The 19,231-nt window shown below is 47.0% G+C and overlaps 10 protein-coding genes across 10 annotated transcripts; 4 read left to right on the top strand and 6 right to left on the bottom strand.

Moving 5' to 3' along the window:
- Window positions 1-34: 34 nt before the first annotated feature.
- Window positions 35-1,143, bottom strand: L199_001198 (uncharacterized protein; the record flags this gene model as incomplete). Its single annotated transcript, XM_064886953.1, has 5 exons — window positions 35-241; window positions 289-572; window positions 659-798; window positions 868-944; window positions 1,003-1,143. The coding sequence occupies 5 exons, from the start codon at window positions 1,141-1,143 to the stop codon at window positions 35-37; spliced, it is 849 nt and encodes a 282-aa protein (XP_064743025.1).
- A 306-nt stretch (window positions 1,144-1,449) lies between these two features.
- On the top strand, window positions 1,450-2,282 carry L199_001197 (imidazoleglycerol-phosphate dehydratase; the record flags this gene model as incomplete). The annotated part of the gene is made up of 5 exons (XM_064886952.1): window positions 1,450-1,584; window positions 1,642-1,827; window positions 1,882-1,966; window positions 2,022-2,121; window positions 2,180-2,282. The coding sequence occupies 5 exons, from the start codon at window positions 1,450-1,452 to the stop codon at window positions 2,280-2,282; spliced, it is 609 nt and encodes a 202-aa protein (XP_064743024.1).
- Window positions 2,283-2,402: 120 nt separating this feature from the next.
- On the bottom strand, window positions 2,403-3,293 carry L199_001196 (uncharacterized protein; the record flags this gene model as incomplete). Its single annotated transcript, XM_064886951.1, has 5 exons — window positions 2,403-2,585; window positions 2,644-2,783; window positions 2,847-2,894; window positions 2,939-3,172; window positions 3,245-3,293. The coding sequence occupies 5 exons, from the start codon at window positions 3,291-3,293 to the stop codon at window positions 2,403-2,405; spliced, it is 654 nt and encodes a 217-aa protein (XP_064743023.1).
- A 369-nt stretch (window positions 3,294-3,662) lies between these two features.
- On the top strand, window positions 3,663-5,101 carry L199_001195 (uncharacterized protein; the record flags this gene model as incomplete). Its single annotated transcript, XM_064886950.1, has 4 exons — window positions 3,663-3,748; window positions 3,817-4,043; window positions 4,246-4,341; window positions 4,431-5,101. 4 exons carry the CDS (start codon window positions 3,663-3,665, stop codon window positions 5,099-5,101), a joined length of 1,080 nt encoding a protein of 359 aa, XP_064743022.1.
- A 185-nt stretch (window positions 5,102-5,286) lies between these two features.
- On the bottom strand, window positions 5,287-6,234 carry L199_001194 (uncharacterized protein; the record flags this gene model as incomplete). Its single annotated transcript, XM_064886949.1, has 4 exons — window positions 5,287-5,349; window positions 5,409-5,622; window positions 5,684-5,830; window positions 5,924-6,234. The coding sequence occupies 4 exons, from the start codon at window positions 6,232-6,234 to the stop codon at window positions 5,287-5,289; spliced, it is 735 nt and encodes a 244-aa protein (XP_064743021.1).
- A 715-nt stretch (window positions 6,235-6,949) lies between these two features.
- On the bottom strand, window positions 6,950-10,748 carry L199_001193 (uncharacterized protein; the record flags this gene model as incomplete). Its single annotated transcript, XM_064886948.1, has 6 exons — window positions 6,950-7,641; window positions 7,693-7,794; window positions 7,849-8,147; window positions 8,208-9,173; window positions 9,217-10,033; window positions 10,091-10,748. The coding sequence occupies 6 exons, from the start codon at window positions 10,746-10,748 to the stop codon at window positions 6,950-6,952; spliced, it is 3,534 nt and encodes a 1,177-aa protein (XP_064743020.1).
- Window positions 10,749-11,170: 422 nt separating this feature from the next.
- L199_001192 (uncharacterized protein) lies at window positions 11,171-14,349 on the top strand (the record flags this gene model as incomplete). The annotated part of the gene is made up of 2 exons (XM_064886947.1): window positions 11,171-11,306; window positions 11,366-14,349. 2 exons carry the CDS (start codon window positions 11,171-11,173, stop codon window positions 14,347-14,349), a joined length of 3,120 nt encoding a protein of 1,039 aa, XP_064743019.1.
- Window positions 14,350-14,726: 377 nt separating this feature from the next.
- L199_001191 (uncharacterized protein) lies at window positions 14,727-15,481 on the bottom strand (the record flags this gene model as incomplete). Its single annotated transcript, XM_064886946.1, has 4 exons — window positions 14,727-14,759; window positions 14,827-14,956; window positions 15,025-15,404; window positions 15,473-15,481. The coding sequence occupies 4 exons, from the start codon at window positions 15,479-15,481 to the stop codon at window positions 14,727-14,729; spliced, it is 552 nt and encodes a 183-aa protein (XP_064743018.1).
- Window positions 15,482-15,669: 188 nt separating this feature from the next.
- L199_001190 (high osmolarity signaling protein SHO1) lies at window positions 15,670-15,996 on the bottom strand (the record flags this gene model as incomplete). Its single annotated transcript, XM_064886945.1, has 3 exons — window positions 15,670-15,694; window positions 15,749-15,809; window positions 15,870-15,996. 3 exons carry the CDS (start codon window positions 15,994-15,996, stop codon window positions 15,670-15,672), a joined length of 213 nt encoding a protein of 70 aa, XP_064743017.1.
- A 604-nt stretch (window positions 15,997-16,600) lies between these two features.
- On the top strand, window positions 16,601-19,151 carry L199_001189 (uncharacterized protein; the record flags this gene model as incomplete). The annotated part of the gene is made up of 9 exons (XM_064886944.1): window positions 16,601-17,095; window positions 17,153-17,236; window positions 17,290-17,342; window positions 17,399-17,498; window positions 17,546-17,896; window positions 17,947-18,145; window positions 18,198-18,325; window positions 18,475-18,946; window positions 19,009-19,151. The coding sequence occupies 9 exons, from the start codon at window positions 16,601-16,603 to the stop codon at window positions 19,149-19,151; spliced, it is 2,025 nt and encodes a 674-aa protein (XP_064743016.1).
- Window positions 19,152-19,231: the final 80 nt, after the last annotated feature.

The raw sequence follows: 19,231 nt of genomic DNA, 5'->3' as shown, positions 1-19,231 counted from the left end.
GAGCACCTTAATATGTTAGCACGATCATTTATCGTTAACCACTCACCATAGCGTTTTCGAATGCTTCTCGTGTCATGATCTGCCTGGGCAGAATGTTGTTTTCGAGCAAGTTTCGCATAACTCCTCCGATCGAGTCACATTCAGCCAATTTTTCAGGGTATTCTGCGGGGGATGAGGAGGATCCGGGGACGGTCATACCAAGAGCTTCGGCACATGATGCGATGGTATTGGCAGTGTACATCTGTATTGTTATATTGTCAGTGTCTGTCCGTGACGATCGTGACTTACTCCTCCACAGGCTCCAGAACCGGGACAGGCGTTTCTAACGGTATCATATCTAGTCTTCTCCGCAGATTCGGTTTGACCCTCAGAAAGGAATCGACCGTAACTCTGGAAAGCAGATACGATGTCGAGGGTTTCTCCATTGCAGTGACCGGGTTTGATAGTACCACCGTAAACCATCAACCCAGGTCTGTTGAGTCGTCCCAAAGCGATCAAGGTACCAGGCATGTTCTTGTCACAACCGGGAATGACAACTGCACCATCGAGCCAGTGTCCACCACATACACTCTCTACAGAGTCGGCGATAAGATCTCGGGATTGGAGAGAGTAGGACACTGAAAGATAGTCAGCTCGGAAGTACAAAGTATCAACTCACTTCCTGATGTTCCCATACTGATACCATCGGAGACGGCAGGGGTACCGAACTGATAACCAATAAGACCAGCTTCTCCCAGCGACTTCTTGACTCTTTGACCGAGACCCAGAATGTGACCGTTACAAGGGTTACCCTCGTACCTATTTATTGAGTCAGCTTGATGTTTGAGATATGATGATGATACAAGCTCAGCTGAACCAATCACGTACCAAACACTGGCTACACCGACCATGGCTTTTTTCAGATCTTCATCGTTGTTGACTCCATCAGTAGCGTAGAGCATCGCCTATACACAAAGCTCGTATGAGCCATCGGCTATGCATGATGAACTTTGGGAGACTCACCTGAGAAGCACCCTGCGATTTTGGTTCGGTGATGGTTTTCGAGTACCTGTTGATCGCCTCTGAAGCTGGTCGAGCAGCAGAAGAGTGGACCGATCTGGTACCAGCAGTGAGTCCGGAGGTCAGGATACGCCTTGACAACATTTTGGCTGATAAGGTATGGAGGATGGGGGAGATACAGGGGGGGAGAATGATATTGATGATATAGGGGATAGATGATTGGTGACTTTTGTTTTTTTACGCAAACCCGAAATAAATTGGGTACGAGTAGAGAGAGTTGCGATGGATCGGTCCGGGTGGAGATCGGATGGCATCTCCGCATCCTGATACTGATGTCAATGGGTTTTTTTCCGATTGGACTCGGTTTATGCGCTGGAAATATTGATATTTCAACAACAGTAGATACATCGCTTTGGATATTATTCACCAATACGCTCTTGATCGCTCATCATGTCCGCCAGAACCGCTTCAGTCGAGAGGAAGACGAGTGAGACCGAGATATCCTGCACCATCGATCTCGATCACGTCCCAGGCGTGACCACCCAGACCATCGATGTCAGCACGGGTATAGGTTTCCTCGACCATGTGAGCCTATGCTGTGCATACCGCCTTAGGACCTTGTAACGCTGACACGCTTGATAGATGTTCACAGCTCTTGCGAAACATGGTGGCATGTCACTGACGCTCAAGTGCAAAGGTGACTTGCACATTGACGATCATCACACGGCAGAGGATTGTGCACTGGCGTTGGGTGCTGCATTCAAGAAGGCTTTGGGTGAGAGAAAAGGTATAAAGAGATATGGATTTGCATACGCTCCATTAGATGAGGTAAGCGGTCATTTCTAAGACTGGGAAGCATGCGAGATACTGATGAGATTATAGTCGTTATCCCGAGCTGTTATCGATATCTCGTCTCGTCCGTATTTTGTCTGCAATCTTCCCTTTACAAGGGAAAAAATCGGAGATTGTGAGTTGGAATGAAAAACATCAATTTCAATGAAGTTGACGTTATATCCTCCTAGTGTCAACAGAAATGGTATCTCACCTTCTCCAATCCTTCGCATTTGAAGCTGGTGTGACTCTACACGTTGACTCAATCCGAGGTGAAAATAACCACCATATGTGAGTTTGATATAACATATGATACACTTTCTTCAGCCCTGACTCACGGTTTCTGCAGCGCCGAATCTGCTTTCAAAGCTCTCGCTCTCGCCATAAGGATGGCCATCACACGAACAGGTGGAGACGACGTACCAAGTACCAAAGGTGTCCTTGCTTTATAAATGCATAAATAGATTAAATAAATATGGATATAACACTCTGCAACACGATTATTCCATATGTGATTTGTACATGAGCCCAAGTTGAAATGGTGTTCTTTGTACTGTACAGATCTACGTTGCTCATCTCCCGGTCAATTCGGCTGATTCCTCCGCTGTCAGCTCACGGAAGGGAGTTCCGGACCGCTTGATGACAGGTGTAGGATCACTCTCTGGTGAAGAAGCTCTTCCAGGTGTAGAAGCAGCGGAGACATCGACTGATGGTGGTAAATCTCCTGCAGGTGCTTTTGAGTAGTATCGGCCCGCCTTTAGATAAGGTGTGTAAGTTGAAAAGGAGAGTTCAGCACAATAGAGATCGACTCGCCTGTAGTAACATTATACCAGTCAACATGACAGCAGTCATGATATTGTTTGTAGCAAGGTCTCGAACCGCGGTGACTAATTCAGGATAGGATTTGTCTTCAATCAGAGAGGCCGGTAGAGGTGAAGGGATACGTTTGATAGCTGTAATTGAAACGAAGTAGGAATCAACAAACCGACAAAGTACCAACACACATCCTCACTTACTAGGGTACACCTCCGCCACCTGCGTATAGGCGATGGCAGCCCAGAGTACTACATATATATCAGCGATATGGCCATGCATGATTAGAACTCACCTATACTGCCCCCATCGAAAAGCACTTCGCCCCCTTGTCCCTGATAGCCCTTGACAGCTCTACCTCCGGCACTCAGCAAAGCGACTATCCCTACAGCTATATAGAACCAGCCCATCCCGTTCGGCGCATTGCTGATGTATGAGTAGTATTTTATGGAAGTGACGAGAGCATCAGGAGTGACGGGCGAGCGCCATAGTACGTTGTGATCGGCTATCCAGTGAGTAAACGTAGTCCCTGTGGAAATTGAGAAAGCGAAACATCAGCCTTGCAAAAGCTTTTGTTTTATCCTGAGAGTGACCGACTGACCCAAAAGGAAGCAGGTAGACATCGTCACGAGAGTCGTTCGCCAGACCATTTTGAGAATTTGGCCCGTTGGTTCGTGCTTGCCAATAGGAGATGGAGAGAAGAGAGTTGTAGATATGTTATAACACTTGTACTGTTGGAGAAGCCGAGGGTCATTATAATATGTGATCAAATCCCCCCACAACACGTGTGATGCACGTGGCTCTCAACATCATCAGAGCCATGAGAATCCAAAGCTACATATGTCGAGTAAGAGCTGAATGCTAGATAGATCGTATTGGTGTTGGATTGTTTGACCAGTACATTCATACCTTGTCACAAGTCATTATAGATAGCACACAAGTCAGCGACTAATAAGGTTGGATACAGGGAGGATACCAGCACCCATGATGTTCCAATCAGCGCCCTGTCCCTCTCCACAATGACCGATAATGCCCTACCACCCAGATGTCCGTGTTGTCATCAACAGCAGCATCCTCTTTACTGCGCCGCTTGTCTCAGAGAAGGGTGGGTCATCGGTGGCCATGATCGTTTGTCCCCTGCTGGGACTCTCTGTTGACAAATTCCCATTTTAGAATCGCTCTTCATAATGAGGCCCTGAAGAACATACAAGCGCAAATCGATTCAATCATCGCCAATGCTGCGATCCTGCTTAATGGTTCACAAAACTCAACAAGCTCTAGAAATATCATCCGAGGTCAAAACGCTTGGAGGACAGTAAGAGCAGAGATGGATGAGAAGGAACAAAGGTGTGCAGAGCTCAGAAGAGCTATCAGAAATAGAGAGAGCAAGATCGAAACAAGTGAGTGCTCGACATTCGAATCTGTGCTGATAGATAGGCAAGAAACGCATATCGGACCGCACCATCTCGCAAAGACGGGCCAATTTGGACAGTCTCCAATCTAGCGCTAAGCCTGAAGCCTCCCTCAGGAATGCCATCAAACGTTGTGAAGAGCAACAACGCGATATCGGGTACCATATCATAAATGCTCGGCGTGTCCTAGTCAGAGAAGCTGTCAACGTATTCGGATTGAAGAAGAAATCGATCGGGGAATGGACGATAGCAGGATTAACACTCCCAAGTCCGGATGCTCTGAGACGTAAGTGATATTTTCTTGGGACTATGCTGACATTTCAGTCTATCCGTCTACGCATATAAACGCCGCTTTACTTCATACCATCCACTTAGTATCCCTCATCACCTCGTATCTATCGATAACCCTCCCTTTCACCCCGACACCCCCTCCTCCCTTCGAGTCACGCCATATCGGTCGACCCACAATGAAAGCGAACACGCCGTTTGTAGGTACGACCAAGTGGAGGGATAAGAATGTGCTCTGGATGTCCAGCACCGCATCAATAGCCAGTAAACTCAAATCTCGTAGTTCACTCTCAGCAAGCAAAGTCTTCGCTCAACCCAATATCTCTGGGATCATCGCTAAATCCATGAACAAACATCGACAATTCCTCACTTCTTTTGCTCTATTCTCATTCTCGGTGGCTTATATGGCCTGGTCTCAAGGTGTACAAGGAATCGGAATACCAGATGGGCAAGATTATCGAGATGATTCGGATGAAGATAACCCAAGTCGAACGGCGTCAATCAATCCAGATTCGATATTGATTTCGGCCACATCGATCCTTGAGCTGATCGCAGCAATGTCCTCTTCCCATGATTTGGGTCGAAGAACTCACGAACCGGGTACGAGTCATGTCTTACGACATCTTGGATTTGGCTTGGACGTTGCTAAAGTTGTCCAAAGTGTCTTGAGCTCAGAAGAAAATCGATGGGGTGTCAAACCAACAGAGGGATCAGGGGAAGATCTTAGCGAAGGTTGGGACCTCTTGGATGGTGAATAGTACAATTCGTATTGATCAATTAGCAATCTATTAAGTAACCCGATTTGGATTTTTATCTAGCATCTCATTGAACTCCCCATATTCCGTTGTATCTAGATTTAACAGTTTTGAAAGATTATAGACAGAGGTCATGTAGCTAATAAATGAATATACTGAAGTTAAATTGAGGAAGAAATCGTCCTCGATCACTTTGTGAAGAAGTACATTGAGGCATATTGGACGCTCAGCTGCTCGCCTTCGGTCGTGCACTAATCAAGATCATCAGTCAACACAAGTTGTGATGTATTTGAGTGAGGAATTAGCTTACTGAGGTAGGAGGTTGACCTTTGAAAGTGTTCAATCGGAAGACAGATCTGGACAAAGTCCCTTGTCCGTCCAAAGCGGCTAGCTGCAACCATGGTACATTGGTGGTAGGATCAGAGGGAGCATTGGCACTGGCCACTTTGCTGAGGATGACTTTGTCAGTCGCAGTGGAGAATTCGGGAGATATAGCTCCAGGTGTGGACGATCCTGGTGTGGCACTGAACATATCATAAACTTAGCAGGATATCACTATGGTTTTAATCCATTGAGATGACTTACACGAATTCATGATGAATAGCAATAGGTAATTTACCGGCATCTGGGAAAGATAGGGCCGAGAAAGCCATTTTGGGAAGAAGACCACTGATAGTATTGGGATCAATAAAGCCAGATGTCAAAGTGTATAAACAAGATACGTCGAAGAGGCTGTTATATAAGGTCATTGTTAGTACAAAGGACAACCAACAGGAAGGAAGTGAATGACAATACTGCAATATATCACAAAGACAGAGGACTCACTTTGCCAAAGCACCAGCTGAAGCATATATTCCTGAAGTACATGTATAGTTCTTAATACCTCTTCCAACAGCTATATTAGATACGGTCTGTCCGCTGGGTAGGGATAATCCTGCTATCCCATTCAATGGCACGCTGATGTTGCCGACTGGACAGTTTTGGGGAATTTTCGAAGCGATATCTGGGAAATTCGATCTTTGGATGGAAGAGAGGGACTTGAGATCGACACTGGAGATGGAAGCTGTGCTTGCCGCTGGGGAAGATAATGCCAAGGGTAATAAGGCAAATAGAGCAACGAGAGTTTGGACAAACATTGTAAAACCGTTTCGCAGAAGCAATGCCAAGAACAAGACAACAACGAATGGATTCACAAAGATCGAAATTGAGAACAGGATTGAATTCAGATGATGGTAAGAAGACAAGTAAGGGAGAATGAATGAAAGGTGTGAAGAAGAGCGCTTTTTATGCACATTCCGAATCGCTCTGAATGTCGACTCATCCGAGCTAAACTTCAACGCCTCAACACTGCTTTGTCGATCGTTTGAAAGGGACGAGGACCGTGTACGATGTTCCTTGTTACCGAAGCGATTTGTATAAAGTTATTCGTTTCATGTCTATCAAAGTTCGGATTAAAGGTCTATTCTGGGGTGATAATGATTGTAGATCCTGATAACGAATCAATCATTGTAGATCTCCTTCTTTCCGCAATGTTCATCTAAAGGCACGCCCTTGATCTCGTCACTGGGTAACACCCAGGTATCTCGACTACGTGGAGATGATGAAGAATGTAAATACCTTTGAATCAATGTGCCCATTAGATGATTGTAACGTTGATGTGTTTCATGTTTATCAGGAACACAGTAGATCCGATCAACACTCAAATTGTATTTATCAACATGACGTGTTACTCGTTTCCTCGTCATCTCCGCAGACCTTTCCAGACCAGACCATGAATAGATGTATGCAGATTCACTCATGTCTATATGTGTATGTATCGATGTATGTATGTAGGTGCGATGCAAATGCCCCTCAATCATCTTGTTTGACTTTCCCGTACCCTGATTCCCTATCACCTGTTTTCTCTTCACCGAATCCAAACCCTTTACCAAAACCACTCTTCTTGCCCTTTCTAGTTCCACCTTCCCCGAATTGCTCAGACCACTTCCTGAGCTCGGGCAGACTACCTTCTTCTGAACTCGAGGGTCTAATCTCTTCTAATGCAATCTTGAAATGCTTCCAGCTTAGAACTCTGACTACTGGTTCAGGCAAATCAGATTCTGCAGATTCCCCTTCTCCTTCTTCTGCAATTATGGAATCATCTGATGATGGTTCATATCCCGCTTTGTTCGCCGATAGCAGCTCATCGACGTCTCCTTGAGCAATCTGTTGATCACCCTCTCCTTCGCCTTCCACACTCGATAAACCTTTTTCGGCATCTTCAGGTACAGGCTGAACGGATGCGGTAGTATTCAATACCAGCCGAGAGGGCCCAGCTAGAGGAGCTGCAGTCTTCTCTCGTTTCACCTGAGCCTTCTTCCTGCCACCTCCACCACCTTCAGAGGGAGCAAATACCAGTACTTCAGACTGTGCACCTCCACCAGTACCAGCTGATGAGTGAACAGGTGATGGGATCGAAGCATTCGGATCTGTCGCAGACTTCTTGGACCAGGGTACTTGGACGGTATCCTTGACTGCAGCCAGAGCGGCGCTGACACAGAGATCTACAAAAATAATCAATGATCTTTCCCTTTGTGACCAAGAGGGACACTCACGTTTCAGATCAGAACCGGAGAACCCGTCCGTCTCTTTAGCTAATTTTTGCAGATCGACATCATCTGCGAGTGTCTCTCCTCTCAGCAGAATCTCCAAAATAGCTAAGAGAATAAAAATGTCAGCTTGAGACAGTGATGCGGGGTTCAACTACTCACCTTGTCTACCTTCTACACTCGGCAAGTCCACCAGTAATCGTCTCGGAAGTCGTCTAAGTACAGCATCATCCAGATCGAAAGGTCTGTTGGTTGCTCCTATGACCACTACCCTTTTATCCTTGTTTGCGATAGCCGAACTCAAACCATCCATTTCTTGCATGAATTCAGTAAGTAGTAAATTGTGTGACATCGATCCTGCCGAGCCACGAGATATACGAGCGCCAAACAGAGCATCGACTTCATCCAGGAAGACAACACATGGAGATAGGCGACGAGCGAGATTGAAGACAGCTTTGACACTGCAATGGAGTGGAGTCATTGTAAGCTAGGTCGCTTTGTAGACTAATAGCACAACTTACAGCTTCTCTCCCTCTCCGACATACATGTCGTTGACATCACTAGGTTGGATCGCCAACATTCTCGCACCACTCTCCGCTGCTACGGCTCGAGCGAGTAGCGTTTTACCGGTACCAGGAGGACCAAACAACAAAGCTCCAGTTGTAGCATGATCCTTCAAGACTCCGCCTCTGAATGCTTCGGGGAACAGAAGAGGTAAAGAGACCATCGATCGGATACCATCCACAGTCTTCTCAGGAAGGTGAACGTCTATAAATGAGGTGGAAGCAAGTTTGGTAGGATCGACTATGCAGGGCAATAACCTCTTTTCATGTTGCGATAGACTCTTTGACTTCTTGATCTGTTCAACGACCGGATCGACCACGCTTTGAGGCGCATTCTCTATGTCTGCCTTCATCTTCGAATCGATTTTAACGGCTCCAGATGGTAAATGCCTTTTGATCTGCTCCGAGGCTATCTTTTTCTCTTCTCCCATAGCCTTTCTAGCTTGGATGATATTCTGCCATGTGATTTTCACCGCACCACGCTCTAAATTTCCCGACCGAATGGCTGTACCCAATGCAATACTGGCTATGTGCATAGCATCGTTCCATGATATGACCGTATTACCCCAACCTTTCCCAGCTCCGCTTGATTCGGTTTTCCTCGTTAGAGGACGACCGGTGATCTCGCTCGTTGATAACACCTCTAATGGGTTGATTAGAACACCACCAAGCTGATGAACAGCTCTTTGAATCAGAGCAGCTGTCCATACTCTCCGCTGGTGGACTCTCGCTTCCTTTTCGGCCTGGAAATTCCTATGCTGAGGGATCACAGGATATGCTTTCCATACAAGCGAGTTCGCAGAATTAGCGGGTTGATTAGGGGGTGCACCGAACCGATTCATCAAAAATCGACGGAGTGGATTTGTGGGTTTCTGACCATTCTCTGTCGCTTTGCTGCCAAACGAGGGAAGGATTGCGGGTATTCTGCAGATGGGCGTCAGTGAAGACCACAGATATATGCACTCACCCCTTGGCAAGCATCAAGCTTAATCTTCCCTTATCACCTTCCTTTCTGCCACTGACATCGCTTTCCTCACTGCCCCACCATAACTTGGCATCATTTCTCGGTTTGACCACTTCCACGTGAGAGTGAACACTGATTCCCATGCTTTTGAATTTTTCCTCGATAGCGGCCAGAGCTGCTTGAGCAGGATCCATATTCCTGTCTGCCTCCTCTTCTTCCATCTCTTCATGATGCTCATCCTCTTCGCGTAATGACCCATCTTCGTCCCTCGCTGCTGAAGCAAATGCGGCCGCTGTATGGGGTAGAGTCAAGGACGGTGTACACTGAAGGACGATGCTGGTTGGGTATAACAAAGACGGCTCTTCTATATGGGCGGTTTGACCCTTTCGACTCAATTTAGACGGTGTGATTGAACCCTTCCTCCTTTGTTTGACAGCTTCGACGAAGGATGCCCACCAAATGGGAAAGGTTTTGGACATTGCAATGGTTGATTCGAGAGCAATTATACGTTTTTTACCAGGTTGAGATTGACCAGCGTTGATGATTTTGCTAAAGAAGTGGACCCATTCGTCGTTGATCTGACCTTGAGGCAAATCTTCTTCCATTCCGCCCATCCCCGGTAAACCACCCAAACCGGAAGGCATCATCCCCCCTCCACCGCCGACGACGGCTATAGGTACACTAGCGAACATTCCTGGCATACCACCTTGATCATCCTGGTCCTCCGGGTCGATCATCTCCTTTTTCGCAGTCACCAGGGGCTGTGGTGCAGGCAAATACAGAGGATTAAGGGATTGGGGTAAAGAGGGAGGTTCAATGCCTGATGTGAAGTGATCAGCTGGAACAAGACGACGATTACGGAGAAGATGATGCTCACCTCTACTGCCCAGCGGGGACGATAGACCGTCCAGTCCCAGCCCGGTTACTAAGTCGAACCTCACTATATCCGCATTCAGCTCATTCGCTAGCCTTTTGACTGCATCGGTCACGTAAGCTTCTCCTCCTTCAAAGGGCGATGCAAGAGCTAAGACAGCTTCGAGGGCAGATTCATCTAGCTCTTGTGTGGGCTCTGCAGGTTCTGTACGTGGCCTACCTGAAGAATCGGGGAAGCTGACGACGTGGGTGAACGGTTGCGATAATCGTATGTCCTCCGCCAAATGCTGGTTGCCACTCAAGAAGGCAGTCGACAAGTGAGTCAAAGCAGGGCCAAGCTCCATTGGTAGGGCAGAGGAGGGTTTTGATGGATTTATGACCGATGTGGTATGCTGAAATAGGTCCTCCGTATCACTGTGCGGTATCGAAGGCTCGTCTGGTGTCTCTTCTTCATGCACCTGATCAGCTGGTTCATAAGGTTCTTCTGGAGCATGATTCGTCGAAGATGCTACGAAAGTCCGCCTCGACGATGTCGATCTAGGGAGGTATGAGCTAGTGCTTGTCTTGAGTGTTCTAATTGTAGTCGGCGAGACACTGAAGACCCTTTGCGAGATTGGCGGTAAGACTCTCTGACGAAGCGTTGAAGGGGAAAGACGTCGCATGATGGGTGGATGGGGTGATATTCAATGCAGGGTATATATGAGTGACGCAGACCAATGCAGACCAATGCTGTAAGTAGATTGGTCGAGCAGCGTCGTGATGTTGGCCGAAGAGGAAAATGGCTGAGTGTATAGATGACAACGGCTACGAATGATTTATGGAATGTTCACATCAACGAATGAACATTGTTCGATTATCAACTCGACTTCTTATTCATCTCGAAACATCATCAAAGGGGTAGATTACCGCGGAGTTGGATCCGATCTCCGTCATCTCACTATCCGCGACAGTGTCACGTACGTAACAACACCCACACCCACACCCATCAACACCAGAATATCATCAACATCCAGCGTATAACATATAACCCATACCACACCCATCAAACAACTCACATGTCACCAAGAGAGTACCGCCTAGGATCATGGATATGAATATAGACGGAGAACAGGTTGACATCCTTGGAGTGTCCAACTTCGGACAGGGCGACCAAGCTAGTCAGGATCATGATCAGGATCAACTTGTTGACAAAGAGTCCATCCCATTTACAGGAGAACAAGGTATGTTGACATCAGGTTTCTCGTCCTTGACGCCGTCTCACGAGCTGATCCCCACCCAGATCCACCACCCACCTTACTCGACCTGCTCCAATCTTCTTCCCCGACGATCGACTTCTCTAATCCTTCTGCTGTCCAATATGTCGACCAGTTACTGTCCTTATCCCTCCATGAACTCCTTCGACAACCGCAACTCATATCCGCCGAATCTTCGACAGTAGAATCCGATCTGACCAACCTCTGCTTTCGTGAATATCCCACTTTCATTTCTGTGCACAAATGCTCCTCCGCCGTCAGCTCGGCGTTCGATGACTTTTCGGACAGTTTAGGTAAATTGATAGGTGCCATACCCTCTTTGGAAGACGAATGTAAGACATTCACCAGTACTACATCGAGTATACAGAATATAAGGGGAAAAGCGACACTAGTCCAGGAGCATCAAGATAAACTGTTGGATCTGCTCGAGCTTCCTCAGCTTATGGAAACATGTGTTAGAAATGGTTATTATCAAGAAGCAATGGAATTACTCAATCATTGTCACTCATTGTCAAATAAATACCCCAAAGTCGCATTAGTCCAAGATGTCAATAGGGAAGTTGAAGGTATATTGCAGTTGATGCTTGCCCAGCTGCTTGCTTTGCTTCGTGAACCCGTCAAACTCCCCGCTCTGGTCAAGACAGTATCCTTCTTACGACGACTCGATGCCATGGACGAAAATGGATTAGGTCTGGTTTTCATTTCCAGTAGATACCACAACTTCCGTGCTCAGCTGCTTTCTATCGACAGAGACAAAGGTGAACCAGTCCGGTATCTTCGAAAATACATCGATCTCTTCCGAGAACACGTCTACGATATCATTGCTCAATTCACTGCTATCTTCCTCGAAACCTCACCATCTGCCATCGCAGGCATACATATCACATCCTTCGCCAATCAAGCTATCAATGACCTCGTCGACCTTGTCACGGCATATATACCGAGGATATCAACCGACTCTGCTTCAATGTCTTCTATCCTAGTTCAATTAAGTTACTGCGCCATGTCATTTTCGAGAGTGGGATTGGACTTTGCCCCGTTAATATCTGCGCCCTTCTCTTCAACAGTACTAGCGACATTCTCTCAGGCATTGGCAACCGCATCGAACGACTTCTCCTCCATGTTGCGAGATTCAGCGAAAGCTGTGTTGCCACCTGCCCAGATCCTTATAACGGCAGAACATATACCTCATATCGTCTCCTCCTCCTCATCACCTCCACCTCTACCCTCGGTAGATTCGGTATCTCACTACCCCCCTATTGCGACCCTCGTCAACGCCTATCTGACAGCATTCAACAGCCTTCGTTTACTTGCACCTCTCGAGCTCCATTCGCAGATCATTTCCATACATACATCCTCTCTCCTGACATCAACCAGTGTTCTGCTACAATACGTCACTCAAGCAACATCGTTCTCCGATGAATTACCGTTATCTCCCGTGAAGAGTCGACCGGGTCACGGAAGAACCCCATCTGCTCCTCGAGCTGATCTGCTGCGGCGGAATTCAGAGGTACAGATGACACCTGAAGCCAGAGCAGCAAAGCGACGAGAGGCTAAGAGGGTCTGTGTAGCTAGTGCGGATCTATGGTGCCGGATGGTAGTCCCTTTCTTAGTAGACAAGCTGAATGATGGAGTGTTTACCGATCTCTCCTCACAGGAAATTCCCAAAGATTTAGCAAACAAGCTGCACGAGCTAGCGGGATGGGTCAAGGCTAATTCAGAGGGTTTGGAAAAGGAACCAGTGGTGAATGGTAATGGTAATAGTGTCGAACCCAAGACTCCACCTCCACGAACTTTACCACTAGTCTCTTCGCCTGTCACCTTTAACTCACCTTTCTCATCTTCCTCCAAGCTACCCGCTATACCCCATCTTGCAACTCCAACTCCGAAAAACACACCTCCTCCTCAAGCGCCTCACTCCGATGGTATCGACGCAGTCTTCGATTCGCCCCAGCCCTCGGGACCTACTGGAAATGCTACGCATACGTCGGTACCTGAACCAGCGAACTTGAGAGAAAGCGATACGCATACGGTTGAGAACATGGAAGCGCAGCTGGAAGCTATGAACATCGGTCTGACAGGTGAAGAAGCTGCTGTTGCGGTAGAAGTGAAGCACGCTTTACATCATCAGGAACCACCTACGCATATCCACGTCAATCGCAAAATCAGCGAAGAAAAGGTGAAGGTAGAAGAAGATGAAGTGAAGGTAAAGGATGATGAAGTGAAGGTAGAAGAGGATGAAGTGAAGGTGAAAGAAGATGAAGTTGGGGCCGAAGAAGTTCCAGCAACCCAAAAGCCCATTGATGCCGTGATCCACGAAGACAGAAAGGAATCGCCGCCCCAGGCGGTTGTCAATGAAAGTGCGCCTGGTCCAGTGGTGGACGAACTTCACGAAGCAACGGGTAGTTCACATCAAAAAGAAAATAGCATGATCCCAGACACCACCGAAACTTCCACCCAATCACTTGAAGTACAAGACACAGGCTCGATAACGCAAACAGAAACGGTACCTCAGGCGGTCATCGATGAGAGCTTACCGGGTCCTGCTGTTGATGCTGTAGAAGTCACTGATATTGATCCTCTGCCCGCCTCGGCTGCGTCTGGCAACGTAACCGTCACGCTTGCAACGGAAGACGATCGAGCTCCTGAAGAAGCGAATTCAGTCCCGGAGGATGTTTCCGATCCCCAGCCACCTGCGACAGGTCTCCCAAAATCGACTGTCGATGTCAAGCCACCCGTTGAAGAGGATGTTTCTGCCCCCATCACCAACGGGACTTCCTCGGATCAGCAGCAGATGACCAACAAGGGCGACGCAACAGAACTAGATGATACCGTTGATCTCCCCGCCGAAACTACTCCTCAACCCGAAAATATCGAATCAACCCCTACTTCAGCTGATGCATCCCGAGCACCATCACCAGATGCCACGGCTAATAACACCTCGGCACCTGCACCAAGTACATCAGGTGGTAATTCGAAAAAGAAGAAGAAGAAGAAGGGAAAGAAGTGATTGAAGAGAGGTTCCAGGAGGAGAACAGTTGTATCATATAGATATCATGAGTACATATTCTATTTAAACGAAGTACGAAGTAACGGATGCACATGCACACGCACATTGAGTATATATGTTTCGTGGGGCATTTGTGTGTCACATCACAATTATATCTAATGCATGGTAAGTTACGTAGAAGAGGTATTTTTGGTAATTTCAATATTTCCACAGGAACTGCTAATGGTCCTTGATGAGCAAGAAATGGTTGTTCCTAGTTGAGTGATAGAAGATTTGATTTCGTTTAGTATGCTTTTCGCTGCGTTTCGGTTCGTTCGTTCTTTCATTTCGTCGCAATATCGATAGGAGGTAGAGTTGTTAGGAAGCAGGGAGTTACCTTAGAGCAAGGTGAGATAATTGGAAGGAGCGATCTGCGGATTTGGTGTACTCAGTAAATGATATTTGGCGAGTCACACGATATTTCTCATGTTCACTTACACCTGTAGCACCTGCTGGTGTTCTCACTTGGAACCATTTACCCGTATTATCCAGCACCTCCAAGATGTCCCCTTTGGCGAAAGATACCTCGTTGGGATCATCGGGAGAAGCTGAGTAAGCGTACATTGCTCTATATGCGTTGTGTCAGCTGTTGAACATGTTATGAATGATAGAAGCAGAAGTGAAAATAATACTCACTTGGCACGATGTTTATATTCCGGTTCTTCACCTCCTGGACTAGCATAGTCGTTCCTCGCCGAAGATGCTTTTTGAGGAGTACCTTCCGTAGCAGCTGGAGCATATCCACCACTTCCACCTCCGACAGGATAACCTCCACCTATACCACCTCCACGTCCTCCGATGCTGTGTGAGGAAATCCCTCTGGACATGTTGTTCATTCCACCTCCTATACCCATCTCACCACCGCCGTTACCAAAGCCAGATACAGAGTCTCGACGAGCAATAGGAGCTGAACGCATCCTTCTGTCGGGACCCGATAAACCCCCTGTACCACCTGAATTCAGTAGATTGTAGAAGAAAGATTCTTCCTCCGAAGTAAGGTAGATGATCCAGACGAGCTATGTGTGTGTGGGATTATGATCAGCAAGACATCCTGTTGAAGACCTGTGATTCCTACTTCACTTACATCGACCATGGTGAGCAACAACCATCCTACTCCGACGGCAATGAGTGCACCTTGAGGCTGGAATATGAACTCCACACCATGGACAGCGAAGACGGTGGCGATAGCTAAGACGACAGCCAGTTGGAATCGATGAATGGCGAGGGAATCGGAAGCAAGAGCCAGGCTAGATGTCAGCTGAATTCGAGTCGATCATCGACCTACAATAGATGTATTATGACCGCCCTACAGTACCATCAGCATACATGTCATGGTGGCGATTGTTGAGATCAAACCCACAATTGAATCCATATATTAAACCATAGAGTGTTCACCACAGGTGTCCGTCCATCAGCAGAGGCTAAGAAACTGCGTTAACTCCATGTACTATAGTCCAAGGTTGTGATTTGAATCGACTCACAGTATTTTGCCTCGGCCGCTGCTTGACTTGCAAAGGCAATGATCCAAGCTGGTATAGCGATGATAAATGTTACCAAAAACACTGGATGTCTGAAGACATAGCCCGGGTCAAACCCATGGTCGAACATTGCGTTTGATTTGATTTAATCGTATGTAATCTTGGGATAGCAAAATTGACAGAGTCATGCAGAATCGGGATTGATCTTAGCGATAGATGTTGCAAGGTGATAAAGTGAATATCGTTGGTGAAGGTGTGATACAGTGAGTTGAAAGAGCGAGTAAACAAAACGAAAACATGGAAAACATCATGTCAACCAGATGTATTCTCATCATTCAACCATCCAATCTGCGGTGTATCACCGACATTACAATCATTTCCTAATGTGAACAGCAGCCGATTACGAATTCAATCCTAACCACATTACGAATCAATATCTGACGCGTTTCTTTGTTGACAGGTTACCAGTTATGAAAATGTTGATTTCTTCCTCATCTCTTCGCAATTACCGTGTTACAATCTCTGATACCCATACTCCTCTCGTTGGATACATACCCAGCAGTTCAGGCCCTCCCTGGTCGAGCCAGAAAGGGCTCCGAAAACCCAAGATGCATGGGTCATCAAACCAATACCCACAGCCACAGGCGTCGAGCTCATCGCATCATATACCACACCATTCCGATTCTCATGCCCCTACATCTCTTCTCGACCCCGGACATGCCATCACCAATGACATGAAAAGACGAAAGCTTTCGCCAGAGCTGTACCAAGTATCTAAAACACCTCCCCTGCCTTCTAGGTCCCCTCATCCTCTGCCCAACTCTGCTCTTTTATATCACTTCGCTCTCTCAGCTCATCGAGCATCTCATCAGCATCTGCAACAAGCGTTCGTACATCCTTCGATATCGGCAGATCCAAGCTCAGGTATACCCATAGCGCCAGTGTACAATCGCAGTCCCGCTCAACCATTCATTCATGATCCATATGCAGCTGCAAAAGCCCTGGACCTGCAATTGGTAGCTCTCGATTTCCTTCGAACTGGTTTGGCATATCCCGATCTGTCCGAACGGGAGCGAGTAGCATTTGGGCTTGAATTTGGGATCGTCGGATTGAAGGTCTATACGGCTTGTATTGGGAATAGTACGGGAAAAGGAAAGGACAGCGAGAGAAATCGAGGAGTCGATTTATCGAGGTTGATAGGAGATATTCAAGATGTAATCGGTCACTCCGTGGGTGACCCTCTGTCACGCGGTCTGATAGGGGTGACTGACTTGACACCCATCTAGTACTACATCTCACAAAGACAAACATCGTTCATGCGTCTGAGACATCAGCTAGAACTGCTCCACATCCGCGTCGCTTTCATTCAAGTAAGTTCCTCTTAGCTCTGGAAGGAACAGAATACTCATGAAGGTGAAAACAGGGTAAACAGAATCTTGGTAAAAAGATGGTTCAGCAAGCGTTGAATACCAACAGGTAAGCCCGAGGCTAGCACTTTTATCAGATTGAATCTTGCTTATGACCTGTTGCAGAGACCACACCTCACATCGCTATGCCCTTCACTTACTTTACCTCGAGTTCGTCGAGCAAACTGGATCAGCAGAATTCCTTGCAGTTTGTGATGAGCTAATGGTGAGTTATCCAAATTACATTCATTCTGCTGACTTCCATTCTCTCAGGCCGAAGCCTATGCCAAAAGACACTTCCAGATAGTCCGACTGGCAGCGTTGACGAAAGCTCGCTTCATATTCGTATATCGTCGTTGGGAACTAGCCGCCCAAGCTCTTTCCGCTTTCTCATCAGTCATAGAATTGACTGAGGACTTGTCAAAACCTATTCATTTGGCTGGTCAGGGCAATGATCGTATCTGGGAAGCCTCCTTTATCATACATTATCTGATCTTACGAGCTCTATGGGAAGGTCGTATAGGAAACGATCTCAATGCGAAGAATTGCCTCAAACACATCTATGCTTTGATGGACGGGACGGCCGAATCTGGCTTATTCAATCACCTGCGAGCGAATGGAGGGGTAATGGATGTGAGTATTAATGATGTGTGATCTTGTGCTGATCATTTTAGCTCAATATTCCCGGAGGCGAACCAATACAAGTACAAGTCACCCCGCCAAATATACTCTACATGCTCACCTACCTCACCACCGTGGTCAGCCGGCGAGACTTCACCGGCTCCAACCAAACATGCAAAACTATCCTGCATTCCAATGCCCTCAGACTACACGAGAACGCAGTACGTGCTGAAGATATGTGGGATACCGGCTGTGAGTATCATTTTTTGTAGCGGTCGATGAATTCAAGCTGATTCAGCGACAGTCTCACATCTACATGGAATCGCACAAACTCAGATTCAGCAAAAGGAGGTTATGATCATCAGAGGCGAAATGATGATTGAGCATGCCACGGCCTTGATGTTTAGGAGCGAGTTCGAAGCGAGCTATAAGGTGAGTTGCAAGATAATCACGGTCTCGCTGACGAAGACCAGCTCTTGATGGATACCGTGGATTACCTACGGAACCATGACTTATTCCGCTTATTCGCACCTCATCTTTGCCTGCTGATGGCGCAATATGCGATGCTCATTGGAATCAAGGAGACGGCCGCCAAGTACTACAATGCTTGCAAGAGGTTGATCAATCAAGGCAGCGAATTCGGCTTGATCGCCGATATCGGTCTGATGGGAAGTCAACATCGTCTCACCAAGTTGCCAGCACATCCTGAGAATCGAGACAAGGTTCATGCTTTAGCCGAAAAGTGCAAAGGAAGCACCAGTGCGATGTTCAACGGTGCTGGATATCTGTTGGCTAGTCTGATCGATGAGAACGTGGTCAACTCCAAGAAACAGCTTTCGAACGCTTACGAAATAAGTGTTCGATCGAATAATAATATCCTTCGACTTCTTATTTTCGCCTTTACCACCAGCACTCATCACTATGGAGGGAGAGAGAGGATGTATAGGCAGTTGGAGACAGGGAAAGAACTGGCCAAATTAATGGGCGGGAAAGACCGTCCTGATGGAGTTGGACAAGTGATCCTTGGATTGTGGTTTGCTTATCGTCTTAAAGGTGCGTTAGTCGTCAATTGTACTCGATAACCGACTAGTTAGTCAAGCTGATGAGACTGGCAGAGTATTATCGACAAGAAGGGGATCAAGAAAGAGCTGGACAAGCTCGAGACAGTATCAAGGCTCATCTGGACCGGTTGACGGAGATCAAGACTCAAGGTCTCTCTCTGGAACGTACGTTACTGCCATTGCCACTGAAAGCGTGATAGTATAGTCGGGAGAACGAGGATGTGGAGTTGAGCGGATATAGATTCGAAGTGAATTCTCGATAGAGATCTACGCAATA

Source organism: Kwoniella botswanensis, chromosome 1, assembly GCF_036426115.1.
Source record: "Kwoniella botswanensis chromosome 1, complete sequence".
Taxonomy (NCBI): domain Eukaryota; kingdom Fungi; phylum Basidiomycota; class Tremellomycetes; order Tremellales; family Cryptococcaceae; genus Kwoniella; species Kwoniella botswanensis.
This window is presented reverse-complemented; position numbering and strand designations above follow the sequence as displayed.